The sequence below is a fragment of the Anguilla rostrata genome, chromosome 13, assembly GCF_018555375.3.
Source record: "Anguilla rostrata isolate EN2019 chromosome 13, ASM1855537v3, whole genome shotgun sequence".
NCBI lineage: Eukaryota > Metazoa > Chordata > Actinopteri > Anguilliformes > Anguillidae > Anguilla > Anguilla rostrata.
Window position 1 is genome coordinate 41,032,236 of NC_057945.1, and position 19,682 is coordinate 41,051,917.

Sequence of the window (19,682 nt, forward strand, 5' to 3'; positions counted from 1 at the left end):
AGCTCAGACTGCAGCTCCCTGTGAAGCTCAGACTGCAGCTCCCTGTGAAGCTCAGACTGCAGCTCTCTGTGAAGCTCAGACTGCAGCTCCCTGTGAAGCTCAGACTGTGAAGCTCAGACTGCAGCTCCCTGTGAAGCTCAGACTGCAGCTCCCTGTGACTTCACAGGCCACAGAATGTTCTAGTGTTGCTCTGAAAGCTGCTCCAGGAGCTGATCTTGGCACGGTGTCACTCCCCGGGGCTACGAAACTCTCATTACCACGGACGCGAGAGAACGCGAGGGAGGGGCACACCTTACACCCAGGTGAGATAAATACGACCTGCCCGCGCGGGAGGGGCACACCTTCCACCCAGGTGAGATAAATACGATCTGCCCGCGCTGTCGTTTCTAACGTCCTCGTCCTGCGGAGGGAAATATTCTCGTGACCTGTGCGCACGCTTTCCAACACATTTGAGTAAATCTGGATGATAACTGCAGGAAAACACGGTTTCGTTGTGCAAGATGAAGCGTCTGCCAAAAAAAGAGACACGCCTCTGTACAGACGGTGGGACCATAATGGAACATGACTGGCCATAAACACACATATATATATATATATGAGATAATGGCTGAGAGACAGGTAGACTTATTGTGTAGAATTATTATTTTTGGGTCACACGTGGGGTCGCTCGGCAACCGTTCGACTGTTATTCAATAACATAATCCTTCTCTGTCCGGCGTTTTTAAAAACGCCGCTCCAGATGCGCTCTGGGTAAAGACCAGAAACGTCCGGCGCCTTTCGAGCACGTTTAGCTCCCGCCAACATCGTCTAAATCTACTGGTAAACGTTCTCACTCTCTCACTGTCAAGGTTCCCGCTTTTTTTTTCTTCTTCTTTTTGACAAAATGGAGGACGTGTTGCGATCTGTGTGGCATTACAGAGCCATTCAGGAAGTTCTGAGCCTGACGGGGAAAACCAGCGCCTCCTCCTCCTCCTCCTCCTCCTCCTCTCCCGCTGATGCGTCGATCCCTTTCTCCGAGCCGCTGAGGTGCGTTTGGGTACGTCTCCAAAGGGTTCTCTGATTTAGTTCAGTAATACTTTTCCACAAACCCCCCCCCTCCCCCCCCCATTATATTTCACCTTTACGTTCTTAAGCTGAGACACGAGGGGCCCAGGAAGCGAGTGTTAGGATCCTGCCGGAGAGGAGAGGAGGGGGAGACGCGGTCTCCTGAGTGTATGCAAATCTACGCCTGTCTCTGCCTTCTGATTGGCAGCTGCCTCGCCGCTCAGAGACAGAACACTGATGGAAAAGACACACAGGAATCAAGCGTAAAAAAGGGAAAAGTAAAGTTTCTGTTCACCCCCACCCCCCAACACCCCTCCTCCCCCCTTCCCCCATGGAGTTTCAGGAGGGGCAGCACAACTGATCTTAAAAGGCAATAATAGGAGAAAAATGACTTTTTTTTATTACTGTGTCACTGACTTCTGCCTCAACAGCAGTCTACATCAGTGATCGCAACGAAGCAATTACCAGACTTACAATTCCCTCATTTGTGAGAATTGGAAAAGTAAACACAAAGAAAGACAAAAAGGACCTTTGAACTTTGACTTTCAAAGGTTGTGGGTTCGATTCCCACCTGGGGTGCTGTCAGTGCTCCCTTAACAAAGGAAGTTAACCGGAACCTGAGAAATACACATAAACAGATATATATATATATATATATATGGTATGTTTACCAGAATATAATATGTGTCTGTTCCTGCTAAATGGCAAAAAATATAATATTTCAATTCATACTGCATGAAATTAAATCTATTTTCTTTAATTTGTAATAAGCTCAGACCCTGAATATTAAGTAATTATCAAAACAGAAGTTTCAGTGTTTGACCAAATGTGCCCCATATTTCTAAACAAACTTTGGCGTCTTTCGTAAGCGGTCAGTAAGACACTGACAGTCGGCCTGGTGGCACTCGTGACGCTGAAAAGAGTCTCTTTTCCAGATTATATCACCTACAGCAACGCCAGCCCATCTCCATACCGCATTCTAATATATGCTAATGTATGTTAATATCTTTTTATTATATGCTAATGAATACCCGACTACCTCCCAATTCAGCCTGTCACTGACAACAGCACATCAATAACCAGGAAGCCCCACCCCCTAACAGAAATCCTTCCTAAATGGTTTGCGTTGGATTGCTTTGTTTTATGTTTTTTTTTTTCCAAGCAAAATTACAAGTTTAATAATTCCCCCCACCCCCTCAAACATAACCAGGTGCATGAAGCACCCACAGCAAAAAAACAAAAAGAAAAAACAAGAAAAAAGATTCCTTTGCTGATATTTCACGCAGAGTATTTCCCCTGCCCTGTCAGATAGAGAACCGGACTAATTCCACAGCTGCAGGTTGAGAGGTAAACGCCGGGCACTTTGACGAGGTTCACAGTCTTCCTCCTACAGTCACAGATCAACATTTACAAAAGGGAGACATGCTGAACTGTACACTGCGTAAGCAGTCCTATTAGAGGCCGTCTCTAACCCAGGAAGTATGTCATCCATATGCTCCATATGTCCGTGCCTGGCAACACGCTGAACTCCCAGACCCCCCCGCCCCCCCTCAGACAGAGACCTGCTCTGGTCTGTACCCGCTCACACCCCCCCCCCCCCCCCACCCCAGACAGAGACCTGCTGTGGTCTGGACCCACTCACACCGCTGCTCTGAGATAGCGCTGCTCTGAGATAGCGCTGCTCTGAGATACTGCTGCTCTGAGATAGCGCTGCTCTGAGACAGTGCTGCTCTGAGATAGCGCTGCTCTGAGATACTGCTGCTCTGAGATAGCGCTGCTCTGAGATAGCGCTGCTCTGAGATAGCGCTGCTCTGAGATACTGCTGCTCTGAGATAGCGCTGCTCTGAGATACTGCTGCTCTGAGATAGAGCTGCTCTGAGATAGCGCTGCTCTGAGATACTGCTGCTCTGAGATACTGCTGCTCTGAGATAGCGCTGCTCTGAGATACTGCTGCTCTGAGATAGAGCTGCTCTGAGATACTGCTGCTCTGAGATACTGCTGCTCTGAGATACTGCTGCTCTGAGATAGCGCTGCTCTGAGATACTGCTGCTCTGAGATAGCGCTGCTCTGAGATACTGCTGCTCTGAGATACTGCTGCTCTGAGATAGAGCTGCTCTGAGATACTGCTGCTCTGAGATAGCGCTGCTCTGAGATACTGCTGCTCTGAGATACTGCTGCTCTGAGATAGCACTGCTCTGAGATACTGCTGCTCTGAGATAGCGCTGCTCTGAGATACTGCTGCTCTGAGATACTGCTGCTCTGAGATAGCACTGCTCTGAGATACTGCTGCTCTGAGATACTGCTGCTCTGAGATAGCACTGCTCTGAGATAGCGCTGCTCTGAGATACTGCTGCTCTGAGATAGCGCTGCTCTGAGATACTGCTGCTCTGAGATAGCGCTGCTCTGAGATACTGCTGCTCTGAGATACTGCTGCTCTGAGATAGCACTGCTCTGAGATACTGCTGCTCTGAGATACTGCTGCTCTGAGATAGCACTGCTCTGAGATAGCGCTGCTCTGAGATACTGCTGCTCTGAGATACTGCTGCTCTGAGATAGCGCTGCTCTGAGACAGCGCCCAACACCAGAAAAAGCACAAACCTCAGAAATGGACACTGTCCTTCAGCCTTTTTCCTTCCCAGGAGAAAAAAAACCGAACAATTACAACTCCACAGCCATGGCTCAGAAACAGCTTCACAGAGACCACAGACCTTTCCTTCCCAGTTATTTTACCCATTTGTCTTTTCATTTTTGGGTAATGTTTGTCAAGTGCACTCTATAATTCATTTTTTGAGTTATAATAATGTGATAACTGACAGTTATGGAGAACTTTAGGAACAACTGAAGCTGAACAATGCTGAGCCCTGTCTGCTCTTGACAGCTGGGAGAGGCAGAGCTGCTCCAGCTCTGTCACTGAAGCTCAGGAGCGCAGCGTCTGATCAAAGTCAGTCCGTCCAGAAGAGAGAGTCGTGAGAAAGTATCCGGGAGAAACACGAGCCCGTTGTGTTGAGCCACGCTAGCAGGACGCAGCGGAATCAGCGCGTGATTTACACACGCATTTCACCGAATCGTCCCCCAGCTGGACCCAGAAACGCGAAATGGTGTCAAAATATTTTATAGAGCACAGAGGAATGAGCGGAGTTTATCCTTCTCTTCTCGGTCCAGCTGGGAGAAGCTCTGTTTTGGGGTGGGGGGGGGGTTTGTGTTCGGGGCGTAAACATGCTGGCGTCGGCATCCTTGGGGCTCCAGGGGTATCTGGCTAGCAGGCCGGTCCTCATTTCCCAGCATCCCGCCTGCCGTCTCCACAGCACAGGGCCAACAAGGTCAAAGGTCAACGCTCTGTGTGGTGCACAAAACTACGGCAGCCTCAGCCTGGGACACGGGGCACGGGGAACATGGGGTACGGGGAACAGGGGGTACGGGGCACGGGGCAGTGGGCCCTGGGCCGGTCGTACAGAATGGAGCCCTTGTGTTTGGGGAGGGGCTGATTCTCTCCCCCCAGGCTGGGAGCGCGTGATCCCAGGAACATTTCTATCACTGCAAATCGAGCCCCCCGTCCCGAGACCGGCTGTCCCGGGGAGAGACTGAGGAGGAATGAGGGTGGGGGTTTGGGGATTTCGGGGGATTTGAATTGTGTGATTCTCTAACTCCAAGTGTCTCCAAAGCTGAGGATTTTTTAAACTATTTTTTTGTTTTTAAAAGGCAGAGTACATCTGTGGGTGTGTGCGCACACAGAGACACAGTGATTCACCAGCAGGTAGTTAAAGGAGCGAATAAAAGCCCAAATAAGCAGGTTCTGTGTGGAGCGGCTGGCCGCAGACAGACGGGATTATTATGTAGACGGGCCAGGCCCCAGTCATGTGATCACCGCCCAGGGGGCTGGCGAGGGGGGGGGGGGCAGAGGAGGGGTGAGTCATAATCTGCTAACTGTTCACCTCTGCACTGAGTGACTGCAATGCCCCCCCACCCCCAAAACGCTGTCCCATATCCCTCTACACCCGACCCCCCACCCCCTAAAAACACTGTTCCACATCCCAACATACCAGTCCCTGCACGCCCCCCCCACCCCCAAAATGCTGTCCCACATCCCAACAACCAGCCCTGCACGCCCCCCCACCCCAAAACCTGTCCCACATCCCAACACACCAGCTCCTGTACCCCCCCCACCCCCAAACTCTGTAATTAATGGGTGTGAGTCAGTGTGGCCACTCCCACCTGTCAATCACAGAGCAGAGTGAGTCACAGAGCTCAGGGGGAAGCTCATCGACAGAAAAACAGAACTTCCCTGGACTAGAACCTTAAAATAGAGAAACCAGGGAGGAGATAAACAGCATGTGCTGGGGGGGAAATAATCAGCAAAGCAGGAATTAAAAAAATAAAAAATAAAACTCACTAACACAAGAGATTCAGCTGGATTCAGTAAAAAAAAAAAAAAGAAGAAGAAGAAAAAATCATTTTGTGAAAATCTCTCCAAGAGCAGAAGCACAAAGGGAAAGCTCGCGCCGCTCAAATCCAAAGCGTGATAATAAGAGCGAGGAACGGGGAAATGCATTAGGCCAGGCGCATGCAGCGCGCACGGCTGCGCCTAATGCATATGTAAAATGCGCTTAGGCAAAATTACCGTGCAAATTTACCAGGGATAAGAGACGATTCGATGGCATGCTTCTTAAACACCAAAGCCAGATTTCAAATGGGTCCCCAAAATGAGGGTATGGCCGCCCCGAACGAGAAGGGGGCGACCGAATGAGCCCTAATCCCCCCCGACAAGCCCTCATTTCAATGACAATCTGCAGCGATGGGGGCGATGGGAGCCCTAATCAGAGAGTTTCAGAGCAGCGACAGGGACGCGGGGCTTTTAAAGAAGCTTCATTTCCTGCCACAGGCCCCCCCCCCCCGAGGAGAGATAATGAGCGACTGAAGGGGGTCGGGGGGGCGCCACGGTAACCCCACGCACAGACGGAACAGATGTGCTCTATCAGGAGGAGCGGAGAGAGGGAGCGGAGGGGTGGAGGGGGAGAGAGGAGGGAGGCGGCGAGAGAGCGGGCCATTCCTCAGTGAGAAGCTACCAGCCAGGTCCCAGGTGGGGGTTCTCTCATCAGGCCTCAGGCCAGGGGTTCTCTCAGGCCCAGGGGGTTTCTCTCAGCCTCAGGGGGTCTCTCTCAGGCCCAGGGGTCTCTCTCAGGCTCAGGGGGTTTCTCTCAGGCCCAGGGGTTTCTCTCAGGCTCGGGGGGTTTCTCTCAGGCCCAGGGGTTTCTCTCAGGCCCAGGGGTTTCTCTCGGGCTCAGGGGGTTTCTCTCAGGCCCAGGGGGTTTCTCTCAGGCCCAGGGGTTTCTCTCAGGCCCAGGGGGTTTCTCTCAGGCCCAGGGGTTTCTCCACCAGTGAAAAAATCACCACCTTCAAGAGGTGGGTAACACACACATGTAGGTGTGTGTTGTCAGGGTGTGGTGGTGTTTACAGTCCACAGCGATCCGACGAGCGCCGCGGTGTTCCGGCTGAAGGAACCCGGGGGGGGGGGGCTGGGGGCTGGGGGTTCAGGGGGGGAATCGCACCAGCCACCGGAGGGGGGCGGTACAATAAGAAAGGAGGTCTGTAATGGCCGATTGATATTGCTGTGAGGTTGCAGAGCGGCCTGCGCGTTTGGACACACCAGGCCAGCTGTGCGCAGTGAGGCCCCGCCCCTCACAGATGTGACTCACTGTGGCCGTCATCCCACATTCCTGCAGAATTTTACACAGATGCATTATGGTCCTGACAGCTGGCAGTGTCCACGCGCCGCCTGTGTCCACATCGGACTCACGCCAGAGCGGACTCCAAGAACGCAAACGGCAGGACACGCCAAACGCTCCTGCAGACGCTTCTCTGGCTGATTCACTGCGTGTTCCGTGTGCCAAAGAACTTGTTCAAATACTTTAATAAATACAATTTTTATTAAACACTGTGTGTAGCTTAGCATATACCACACAGCAGTGCCAACGATCTTACATGACAAAAAACAAACAAATTCAGGTTGAATGAAATTGAGGGATGTCATGAGTAAGCATGTAAAGAGAACAGAGACAGATTTGGGGGGAACGCCCGTGCCCCTCAAAGAGAGACAGCAGACTGCCGTCCTGCCCCAGCGGCAGGAACGTCCCGGGCCAGTCCTAAACTTTCACCCCCAGAGAGCTGAGCTGAGATTTTTTTTAAACCTCAGTTTTATATATGAGTATAAATTAATGCACAAACTGTGAAATATGGAACTTTCAAAGTGGCATGTAGCATGTTTGACTTTTTGAACCTCATATCAAGCCAGTTGTGGCATTTTAACGACTAAAACGATAAATCAAATTAAAGGCAAACCTGATTGCTACCATATTACTTTCAAACTGAACAAGTCATTCCAAAGTCCACTTAAACAAAAATGTAATACATATGACTTCAACTCACAAAAGTTTAAGCAGATCCACGACCACACCCAACATACTGTTACTTGCAAAGAAAACAAAACATACAGACCCGGTCTGGGATGATCTCTCTCTCTCTCTCTCTCTCTCTCTCTCTCTCTCTCTCTCTCTCTCTCTCTCTCTCTCCCTCCCTCTCTCTGTTTCTCTCTCTCTCTCTCTCTCTCTCCCTCTCTCTGTTTCTCTCTCTCTCTCTCTCTCTCTCTCTCTCTCGCTCTGAAACCCTGTGAAACTCCGCCCGTCTCTCGTTCCCTTTCCGTTTCCGTGGCAGCTCGACGGGTCCTGTACGGATGCTGCCGTCACACTTCTCCATCTTTCATCCATCCATCCATCCATCATGTCAGGCGAAAGCAAACGGCTCAATAATCTCAAATGTCGTCACTCAAGTCGGCGGATCAAAGCCGCCGTGAGAACAAGCGCACATACGCGGGATTTCTGACGCACAGCGTTAAGCACACTGTCGAACTACACTGGAATCGGCACTTTGATGTCACAAAGGCGCTGTTCCTTAATTCTGGAAGTTATTTTGGAGTTGGAGTTTCGTACGAATAAGAGAATGAACATGCAAGGTCATAGCAGAAAGATATTAAGGGGAGAAAAATAACTCATTCTAAAAAAGTGGAGTAAAATGACCTTAAATCTGCGAAGACGTTTCCCAAACTCACAGGTACTGAACAGAACTGTTTCCCAAACTCACAGGTACTGAACAGAACTGTTTCCCAAACTCACAGGTATTGAACAGAACTGCTTCCCAAACTCACAGGTACTGAACAGAACTGTTACCCAAACTCACAGGTACTGAACAGAACTGTTTCCCAGACTCACAGGTACTGAACAGAACTGTTTCCCAAACTCACAGGTACGGAACAGAACTGTTTCCCGAACTCACAGGTACGGAACAGAACTGCTTCCCAAACTCACAGGTGCGGAACAGAACACAGTGTTCCACCACTGAGGGGTTCTGGTGGTTCTATGAAACTTTATTTACGCAGCGTTTTTACGGGAGGTTCCGGACAGACGGCGGGTCCTTCGCCATCGGCCGCGCGTGCGAGGGGAGCAGCTCTGCGGCGTTGAGCCTGCGACACACAGAGCGACTCTGAGCCACAGCACACACACCGAGCGACTCTGAGGCCACAGCAACACACCGAGCGACTCTGAGCCACAGCACACACACCGAGCGACTCTGAGCCACAGCACACACACCGAGCGACTCTGAGCCACAGCACACACACCGAGCGACTCTGAGCCACAGCACACACACCGAGCGACTCTGAGCCACAGCACACACACCGAGCGACTCTGAGCCACAGCACACACACCGAGCGACTCTGAGCCACAGCACACACACCGAGCGACTCTGAGCCACAGCACACACACCGAGCGACTCTGAGCCACAGCACACACACCGAGCGACTCTGAGCCACAGCACACACACCGAGCGACTCTGAGCCACAGCACACACACCGAGCGACTCTGAGTCACAGCACACACACCGAGCGACTCTGAGCCACAGCACACACACCGAGCGACTCTGAGCCACAGCACACACACCGAGCGACTCTGAGCCACAGCACACACACCGAGCGACTCTGAGCCACGCACACACACCAGCGACTCTGAGCCACGCACACACACCGAGCGACTCTGAGCCACAGCACACACACCGAGCGACTCTGAGCCACAGCACACACACCGAGCGACTCTGAGCCACAGCACACACACCGAGGCTCTGAGCCACAGCACACACACCGAGCGACTCTGAGTCACAGCACACCACCGAGCGATCTGAGCACAGCACCCACCGAGCGACTCTGAGCCACAGCACACACACGAGCGACTCTGAGCCACAGCACACACACCGAGCGACTCTGAGCCACAGCACACACACCGAGCGACTCTGAGCCACAGCCACACACACCGAGCGACTCTGAGCCACAGCACACACACCCAGCGACTCTGAGCCACAGCACACCACCGAGCGACTCTGAGCCACAGCACACACACCCGAGCGACTCTGAGCCACAGCACACACACGAGCACTCTGAGCCTGGACACACACCGAGCGACTCTGAGCCACAGCACACACACCGAGCGACTCTGAGCCACAGCACACCACCCGAGCGACTCTGAGCCACAGCACACACACCGAGCGACTTGAGCACAGCACACACCCAGCGACTCTGACCACAGCACACACCGGCGACTCTGAGCCACAGCACACACACCCAGCGACTCTGAGCGCACAGCACACACCGAGCGCTCTGACCACAGCAACAACACCGAGCGACTCTGAGCCACAGCACACACCGAGCGACTCTGAGCCACAGCACACACACCGAGCGACTCTGACCACAGCACAACACCCGAGCACTCTGAGTCCAGCACAACACCGAGCGACTCTGAGCCACAGCACACACACCGAGCGACTCTGAGCCACAGCACACACACCGAGCGACTCTGAGCCACAGCACACACACCGAGCGACTCTGAGCCACAGCACACACACCGAGCGACTCTGAGCCACAGCACACACACCGAGCGACTCTGAGCCACAGCACACACACCGAGCGACTCTGAGCCAGACAGGCCGGCCGCGTTACATGTGTGCCAAACGCCGTGCTTTTTCTTTGTGGTATGACCTTTACTTTTTAACTTACAATTATTTTTTTTTAAACCTGCAGCTGTTTTTAAGCGAAGCCGTATCAGAAACCCAGAGGTGAAAGCCATTTCCAGACATTCCCAGACTGCCAGATGTGTGCAACTGCGATGACATCATCAGCCCGCGCCGGGCCGTCTGTGCTCGGAGTGCGACCGCGTTCCCGTTCGGCTCCTTCGCCCGTTTCGCCCCGAAGAGGCGCTCAGCCCAAACAGGTGCGGCTGAGTAACGGACCAGCTCTCCGCCGCCAGGCGTCAGAACCGCTCAGACGAGCAGAACGCACGCTCGCTTCACAGCATGGAGAGAGACCCGGAGGAGCCAGGAGCTCCCCGCAAACGCGGTGATGCAACACCCCCTCACCCGCCCTCCCCCAGCCCCCCCCCCCTTTACGGGCGCTGGAGGAACACAGGAAGCCAGAGCACACCGTGTGCGTTGAGCAATCAGCGTGCGGCTACGGCGAAGCTTTTACGAGCCGCGTTAAACATGGAGGACCGGCGCCAGGGCTGCCCCCCCCCTTTCAAACAGCGAAATGACCCCCCTCGTCAGAAACCGTATGAGTGATAATATGGGGTCTCACACAGGAAGGGGGGGGGTGCTGACAGACTCCCCCCCCCCAGTCACCGTTTTACTGCTCCCCTGTAACTGTCAGTCTGAGTCAGCTCGTTAAACAGCTGCTTCAAAGGCTTTTCGCCCAGCGCGGCAGGGCGCTATATAGCCCCGCCCCATCGCTGTTTTTCACCATGTGATCCGTCCCGGGCCTCAGCCCCAACCTCACCTCACAGCTCGCTGTACTTATGCTCATTTTCTCAGTCCCCCCCACACCTCCCCCCACCACCCTAAAGGCAGAGGAAACTGCACATCATGTGAATGCAGGCGGTTACAGTGACGGTTAGGGCACTGGGGACGTATAACAATAAACAAGTCAATAAATAAATAAATATAAAAGGGAGCCTGGAATGTGTCAGCATTACAGCCAGTGACTGTGCACTGGAGCGCTACTTACACACACTTACACACACACACACACACGGGGGGGCACACATGCACACACACACACACACACTGCCTGACATCACCCCCCACAACACACACACACACTGCCTGATATTACCGCCCCCCCACCTCAAACCCTAACCCTAACTCACACACACACACACACACACACACACACACACACACACACAGGCGTACAGACACACACACACACACACACACAGGCGTACAGAAACACACACACACACACACACACAGGCGTACAGAAACACACACACACACACACACACACAGGCGTACAGAAACACACACACACACACACACACACACACACAGGCGTACAGTAACACACTGCAGCCTCACCAGATGGCCCCTGTTAAGAGTAGGATGATGAGGATGATGCGAGGCTCAGCAGCCAATCAGAACAGTGCTATGGCTGCAGGTAGTGGAGCATGTGTGGGTTTGCGCGGGGGGGTGGGGGGGGCAGGTAATGTACTGTACGCACGGTGGGGTCCAATACAGAGCATACCCTATAGCGCCCTCTTGAGCTCTGGCATGCATATTACTGCGAGCAAGATTCAGACTGCAATCTGCACAGGAGCCAGGAGTCAGCAGGGCCAGACAGACAGGTACATCCAGGAAGTAGACAGACAGACAGACAGACAGAGACAGACAGACAGACAAACAGACCAACAGACTGACACTGACAAGCAGACATGTGCATGCACACACACACACACACACATGCGCGCACACACACACACACACACACGCACACACACACACACACATGCGCGCACACACACACACACACATGCGCGCACACACACACACACGCACACACACACACACATGCGCGCGCACGCACACACATGCGCGCACACACACACACACACATGCGCGCACACACACACACACACACACACATGCGCGCACACACACACACACGTGCGCACACACACACACACACACACACACACACATGCGCGCACACACACACACACACACACACACACACGCACAGCAACCCCAACACATATTGAGAGAAAAAGCCCGACTCGGTGGCCAGAAGCACAACATCCCAGTTCACCTACGGTCGCTAAGGCAACCCTTAAATAATCACGGTTGCTACAAAAAAGGAAACATGAACAGCCCGGGGACCTGGCTGACCCCTCCCTGTTCTGCTGCGCGTCTCAGAAAGGCCTCTTTGTTTCTGAATCCTAAATCTTTAGCAGGCCGCTCCACACCCATTGTCAGCAGGGCATGTTCAGACTGGGGTTCGGCTTTACCCGCCACGCGGCAGCGTGCGCTCTGATGGGGGGGGGGGGGCGAGGGAGGGGGGGCAGTTTGACCCAGTTCTGGAGGTGGGTGTGTCCGCACTGTGACTCAGACGGGGGGTCTGATCCAGGACGCTCACAAGCGCGCCCTTATTCCAGCCGAACAGAGCTCTGCTTCAGCTGCTCTGCTTCAGCTGCTCCGCTTCAGCTGCTCTGCTTCAGCTGCTCTGCTTCAGCTGCTCCGCTTCAGCTGCTCCGCTTCAGCTGCTCTGCTTCAGCTGCTCTGCTTCAGCTGCTCCACTTCAGCTGCTCTGCTTCAGCTGCTCTGCTTCAGCTGCTCTGCTTCAGCTGCTCTGCTTCAGCTGCTCTGCTTCAGCTGCTCCGCTTCAGCTGCTCTGCTTCAGCTGCTCCACTTCAGCTGCTCTGCTTCAGCTGCTCTGCTTCAGCTGCTCCACTTCAGCTGCTCTGCTTCAGCTGCTCTGCTTCAGCTGCTCCGCTTCAGCTGCTCCGCTTCAGCTGCTCCGCTTCAGCTTCTCTGCTTCAACTGCTCTGCTTCAGCTGCTCTGCTTCAGCTGCTCTGCTTCAGCTTCTCTGCTTCAGCTGCTCTGCTTCAGCTGCTCTGCTTCAGCTGCTCGCTTCAGCTGCTCTGCTCAGCTGCTCGCTCAGCTGCTCTGCTTCAGCTGCTCTGCTTCAGCTGCCCGCTTCAGCTGCTCCCTTCATCTGCCCGCTTCAGCCTCGCTTCAGCTTCTCTGCTTCAACTGCTCTGCTTCAGCTGCTCTGCTTCAGCTGCTCTGCTTCAGCTTCTCTGCTTCAGCTGCTCTGCTTCAGCTGCTCCGCTTCAGCTGCTCTGCTTCAGCTTCTCTGCTTCAACTGCTCTGCTTCAGCTGCTCTGCTTCAGCTTCTCTGCTTCAGCTGCTCTGCTTCAGCTGCTCTGCTTCAGCTGCTCTGCCTCAGCTGCTCCGCTTCAGCTGCTCCGCTTCAGCTGCTCCACAGCAGCGCCCTAACCCTAACCCTAACCCGGACCACACCAGCCCCACACCAGCGCCCTAACCCTAACCCTAACCCGGACCACACCAGCCCCACACCAGAGGCCTAACCCTAACCCTAACTCGGACCACACCAGCCCCACACCAGAGGCCTAACCCTAACCCTAACTCAGACCACACCAGCCCCACACCAGAGGCCTAACCCTAACCCTAACCCAGACCACACCGGCCTCACACCAGAGACCTAACCCTAACTCGGACCACACCAGCCCCACACCAGAGGCCTAACCCTAACCCTAACCCTAACCCGTCTGCTGATAAGGGCTGTGAGCTTCCGCTGAACACGCTGCACTGAACCCCAAACTCTCTTTAAGACCCGGGCTTTCAGTTATGAACCCCAAACTCTCTTTAAGACCCAGGCTTTCAGTTATGAACCCCAAACTCTCTTTAAGACCCGGGCTTTCAGTTATGAACCCCAAACTCTCTTTAAGACCCGGGCTTTCAGTTATGAACCCCAAACTCTCTTAAAGACCCGGGCTTTCAGTTATGAACCCCAAACTCTCTTAAAGACCCGGGCTTTCAGTTATGAACCCCAAACTCTCTTTAAGACCGGGCTTTCAGTTATGAACCCCAAATCTCTTAAGACCCGGGCTTTCAGTTATGAACCCCAATCTCTCTTAAAGACCCGGGCTTTCAGTTATGAACCCCAAACTCTCTTTAAGACCCGGGCTTTCAGTTATGAACCCCAAACTCTCTTTAAGACCCGGGCTTTCAGTTATGAACCCCAAACTCTCTTTAAGACCCGGGCTTTCAGTTATGAACCCCAAACTCTCTTTAAGACCCGGGCTTTCAGTTATGAACCCCAACTCTCTTAAAGACCCGGGCTTTCAGTTATGAACCCCAAACTCTCTTAAAGACCCGGGCTTTCAGTTATGAACCCCAAACTCTCTTAAAGACCCGGGCTTTCAGTTATGAACCCCACACTCTCTTAAAGACCTGGGCTTTCAGTTATGAACCCCAAACTCTCTTTAAGACCCGGGCTTTCAGTTATGAACTCTAAGCAAAGAATGAGTAGAGCTTAGATTTTTCTGGCTTATTTTTGATGGCTCATTTTGGCACGTAGTGTGACTCATAACTTTGGGAAAAGAAACATCACACTGAAATGTGTTCATTAAAATTAAGGTCAGAGCCCACAGTGTTTAGAATGAGCCCTTGGACATGTTTTATTTTCTCCTCACTAAGACCCTGAAGCATCAGGATTGTGAAGGGTGAGGGTTAGGGTTATGAAAGGGTGAGCTGGTATTCTCAGAGCTGTACTTACAGGTGACGCTGGCGTTTGGTGTTGAGAAGCCCGACTCTGGCGACAGGCTGGTGCTGTGTCCATTCTCTGAGACCTCCTGCATTTCTGTGGGGTTTCCCATAAGGCCCTGGGACTCACTGCTCTCCTCAGCTTCTGTGCAAAAACAACAGAAGAAGAATACAGGGATCAGAAACACAAAACCCTTTTATAACGGTGGGAATGTGCCCTGGACTTGTCTTAAGTGAAGTGACTCAGCAATCTTTACAAAGAAAACTTTTTTTGTTTAAAGGATGACTGAGGCAGTTTCAGCAGAGGTCACGGTGCTGGAGGTCTGTAAATGGGGCAGAACGTGCTCCAGACGAAAATGCAGGTTACAGGGCGGCTCGCGGACCTCAGAGGAGCAGATATGGAGAGAACCGCAGGCCGAAGAAAAAGCAAAAAAGGTCCTTTTTAAACAAACAATCAGAAAGTCAGAGGACCAGCCCAAAACGGCGGCCCAGCCAAGGCCATGGCGGAGAGCCAGGTGGGACGGACACGCGCGTCTCAGAAACGGCCCCGGCTAACGGGGGGGGGGGCGGAGCCGAGTGGGCCGCTGCGGAGGGGTAATTCCGCGGGCCGGTCCACAGCGCTGACGCGGCTTCTTCAAAGCGGCGGGTCGGAGCGCCGGAGAGACGCGGCGCTGGAGTTTCATTCCTCCGCAAACGAGAACCAGCTGCGCCCGTAAACGCACACCGTCTCCTCGCCGCTCTCTCGCTCTCTCGCTCGCCGCTTGTTCTCTCGCTCGCCCGTGCGCTCGCTCGCCGCTCATTGGCTCTCAGGCGGCCCTCTTGTTTATCTTCTCCGAGGCCGGCTGTGTTTCAGACTTTTCTCTCTGGCGTTTGGGGCCTGCGGGTTTCTCTGCAGGGTGAGGTGGAGGGCAGGGCGGCTCGGGGTGTTCTGGCCAGCGCGTAGGAGGAGACCGGGCGCCTCCTCTCAGGATGGTTAGGTAGAGGGTAGAGGTTAAAGGTCAGAGGTTGGACAGGAGTGTTGCAACAGGCTGAGTGGCACACTATGACCCGGACCGCCAAAACCACGAGAACCCCCAGAACCGCTCGCTCACAAGGTGCTGAACTTCTTACACCTGGCACTTGCACGATTTAACAGCAGACAGCCTGCTTCCTGTCCCACAGAGTGAGCTCCTCTCCTCACAACATGTACATGATCTCCACAGACTTAACTAGGGCATCTGGGACAGGACTAAAATACAACTCATTGAAAGTCTTTGGTTGGCCATCCTAGGTGGTTAATGATGAGAATCACAGGCTGGCGTTTGTGTGTAGACCACAGACTTACTGGTATTTTGTTTACTTCTTGTTTTTACAAAGAAGGTTAACCACAAGGTCTAATGAGACACACAGTAAATGATAAGGTAAGGTGAACTTACTTCCAGAGAGCCTTGCTAAACGCTCTTAAATGATGACAACATCTGTCCCGTGTGCCGTCCCCTCCACCCCAAAGCCCCCCTGCCCCTAAAACATGGCCTCTAGCCTGCGGAGTGGCCCTTTCATGTGCTGTGTAACCCCCCCTCCCCCCCCCCCCCCACCTCCCTTTAACTGGGCAGTAAACAGCCGGCTCTCCTGCGGGTACCGGTGTCGTAATTAAAGCACATTAAAGCTCTAACAGGGTTTCCTGCTGTTTACTCCACATCTGGAACCAGCTGTGCGCAGCCTGGCAGAAGAGGGCCTTCAAAGACCAGCCTGGCCTGTCTGCGTTAGCCCGTATGGCACACAGTATACACAGTATATACGTATATTATATATGCGAAATCACTCCACCACAAACACCCCCTCGCCTGTAACTCAAACCTACTGATCAGTAGGTACACTTGCATTTGACATTTAGCTTAAGAAAATGGAAACCTGGGGCTCGGCCCCAGAAAATAAAGAATGTTTCTCTTAAGGTTTATGCATTGTTATTTTTACATTCCTTTTCTGGAAACAAGCACTAAGCATGGGGAAAATGAGACGGAGGGAAAAGTTTAGTACAGCACAGAGAGCACACACCAATGAACGGGCCTCCGCCAGGCGGCCGGTTCCTCATGTCCACTCAAACACGCTTCTCGGGTAACGTGAGCTGTGAGCCATGCGGTCAAAGAGCCTTTCAGAGGTGTTCAGAGCTCACTTCCGTTTATATTGTTTTGGCAGAATCACTGCAGAAACATATGAAAGTCTGTAAATAGCAATGGCCACACAGAGCATCTGTCACCTTGAAAACAATATTCCTTAACAGAGTGACCACTGGCAAACACCTAACGGACACAGGGTATATTTCTGCGATGTGACGCAGTGCAGAGGTCAAAGGTCAGGGTGCTCGACGCAGACTCAAACTCCCAGACTTCCCTGCGCTCTCCAGAAAGCAAACAGGATTAAGATGGAAATGTAAGCGCTTCCGCCCTCCGTATTCTCTCCCAACATGTGGAACAGATTTCTGAGGCAGTGTTTGCCACGATGTTTTCATTATTGTCAATCAAAATGGCTAAATCAGATATGAAAATTACTGGATGGGGTTTGGGTTAGTGTGGGGGGGGGGGGGGTGGGGGGCGGAACAGGGAGGATTTTCAGCCTATCATAGGCTCCTCAGGGGATGAAAGGAGACTTACAGGGGGCCAGGCAGTCGCCTTTCCTAAATGAGGGGGTGGAGGGGGGGGGGCATTCAGTAGCCAGGCTGCGACCTCCCAGGGCGTCTATAATGGTTTATTAATTTTCCTGATGTCTTTATCTGAGCCAACTTCAGCGATTCAATACAGCACACTTATCCCCAGATTAAATCCAGTACACGTATCCCTATAATCAATCCCACACACTTATCCCTATATTCAATCCCACATACTTATCCCTATATTCAATCCCCCACACTTATCCCTATATTCAATCCAGCACACTTATCCCTATATTCAATCCCCCACACTTATCCCTATATTCAATCCAGCGCACTTATCCCTACATTCAATCCCACACACTTATCCCTATATTCAATCCCGCACACTTATCCCTATATTCAATCCCGCACACTTATCCCCAGATTAAATCCAGCACACTTATCCCTATATTCAATCCCGCACACTTATCCCTATATTCAATCCCACACACTTATCTCCAGATTAAATCCAGCACACTTATCCCTATATTCAATCCCCCACACTTATCCCTACATTCAATCCCACACACTTATCGCTATATTCAATCCCGCACACTTATCCCCAGATTAAATCCAGCACATTTATCCCTATATTCAATCCCACACACTTATCTCCAGATTAAATCCAGCACACTTATCCCTATATTCAATCCCCCACACTTATCCCTACATTCAATCCCACACACTTATCGCTATATTCAATCCCGCACACTTATCTCCAGATTAAATCCAGCACACTTATCCCTATATTCAATCCCGCACATTTATCCCTATATTCAATCCCGCACACTTATCCCTATATTCAATCCCGCACACTTATCCCTACATTCAATCCCGCACACTTATCCCTATATTCAATCCCGCACACTTATCCCTACATTCAATCCCGCACACTTATCCCTATATTCAATCCCGCACACTTATCCCTACATTCAATCCCGCACACTTATCGCTATATTCAATCCAGCACACTTATCCCTATATTCAATCCCGCACACTTATCCCTATATTCAATCCCACATACTTATCGCTATATTCAATCCTGCACACTTATCCCTATATTCAATCCAGCACACTTATCCCTATATTCAATCCCACACACTTATCGCTATATTCAATCCCCCACACTTATCCCTATATTCAATCCAGCACACTTATCCCTATATTCAATCCCACATACTTATCGCTATATTCAATCCCCCACACTTATCCCTATATTCAATCCAGCACACTTATCCCTATATTCAATCCCACACACTTATCCCTATATTCAATCCCACACACTTATCCCTATATTTAATCCTGCACACTTATCCCTATATTCAATCCCCCACACTTATCCCTATATTCACTCCAGAGCACTTTGCTCTAGATTCAATCACGCGCACTCAGCCAGTTAGCAGGCATACGCGATTCAATAAAACCAGACCCAACTTGTCTCTTATTCGACCAAACGAGCCTTTAGGCGACTGAAGAAAAATCCCAGAAAGAGGAAGAGGTGTGGCCAGAAAAAGGTGGCTGCCAGGCGAGAGGTGGCTGCTTTTTTTTAAAGAGCAGGAGAGTTCAGCCTTGACCTAGAATCTGCTCGTCTGTCTCCAACTTTTCCACAATCCTCCTGCTTTTAATAAAATCAATACAATATAATCAAATAAGGAAGCTTAAAACTAAATATTGAATACAATAATACCATCACACTTGAATTATGTCATACTTTGGGAATAAACATTAAATAATCTAGTCCTTCCCCAGTATTGTCTTCGGGCATCTTTTGACCATATGGTATAATTTGTTCTGTTTTTATTGTTTTATGCAATAATGAAGAGGATGGAAACAAACAGTGGTAAGTCACATAAGTTGTTCTGAGAACCTAAACGGAGGAATTAAATAGTTACTGGCTTACTGGATTCCACCCAATAAAACACCACCTCAGAGTACTGTCTCTAGAGAGGTTTTAGCATCGCAATACGTATGTAAGGGATGGAACGAGCAGTGGAAGTGCAGTACGTAGGTGTCGTGCTGTAGACGCGTGCACGGTAGGATTAGTGGTTGCGAGTGGCGTACGGTATTACGGTACCGGTGCAGGGTACGTGCGGTCGGTAGGGTACGCGGTGGGTGCGGTACGGTACGTGCGGTGCGGTGACGGTGCGGTACGGTAGGGTACGGTCGGTGCGGTAGCGGTGCGCGGTTTACGGTACGGTGCGGTGGGTACGGTAGGTCGGTGGCGGTGCGGTCGGTGCTACGGTGCGGTCGGTGCGGCGGTCGGTGCGTCGGTGCGGTCGGTGCGGTACGGTGCGGGCGGTGCGGTACGGTAGG

The 19,682-nt window shown here is 52.0% G+C and overlaps 1 protein-coding gene across 1 annotated transcript in view; it reads right to left on the reverse strand.

Moving 5' to 3' along the window:
* Positions 1 to 19,682, reverse strand: part of mdfi (MyoD family inhibitor) — a 42,900-nt gene that overhangs the window by 6,433 nt on the left and 16,785 nt on the right. The window contains exon 3 of the mRNA XM_064305531.1: positions 14,715 to 14,846. Within this exon, the coding sequence (XP_064161601.1) occupies positions 14,715 to 14,846 (132 nt within the window). The remainder of the gene's footprint in view (positions 1 to 14,714; positions 14,847 to 19,682) is intronic.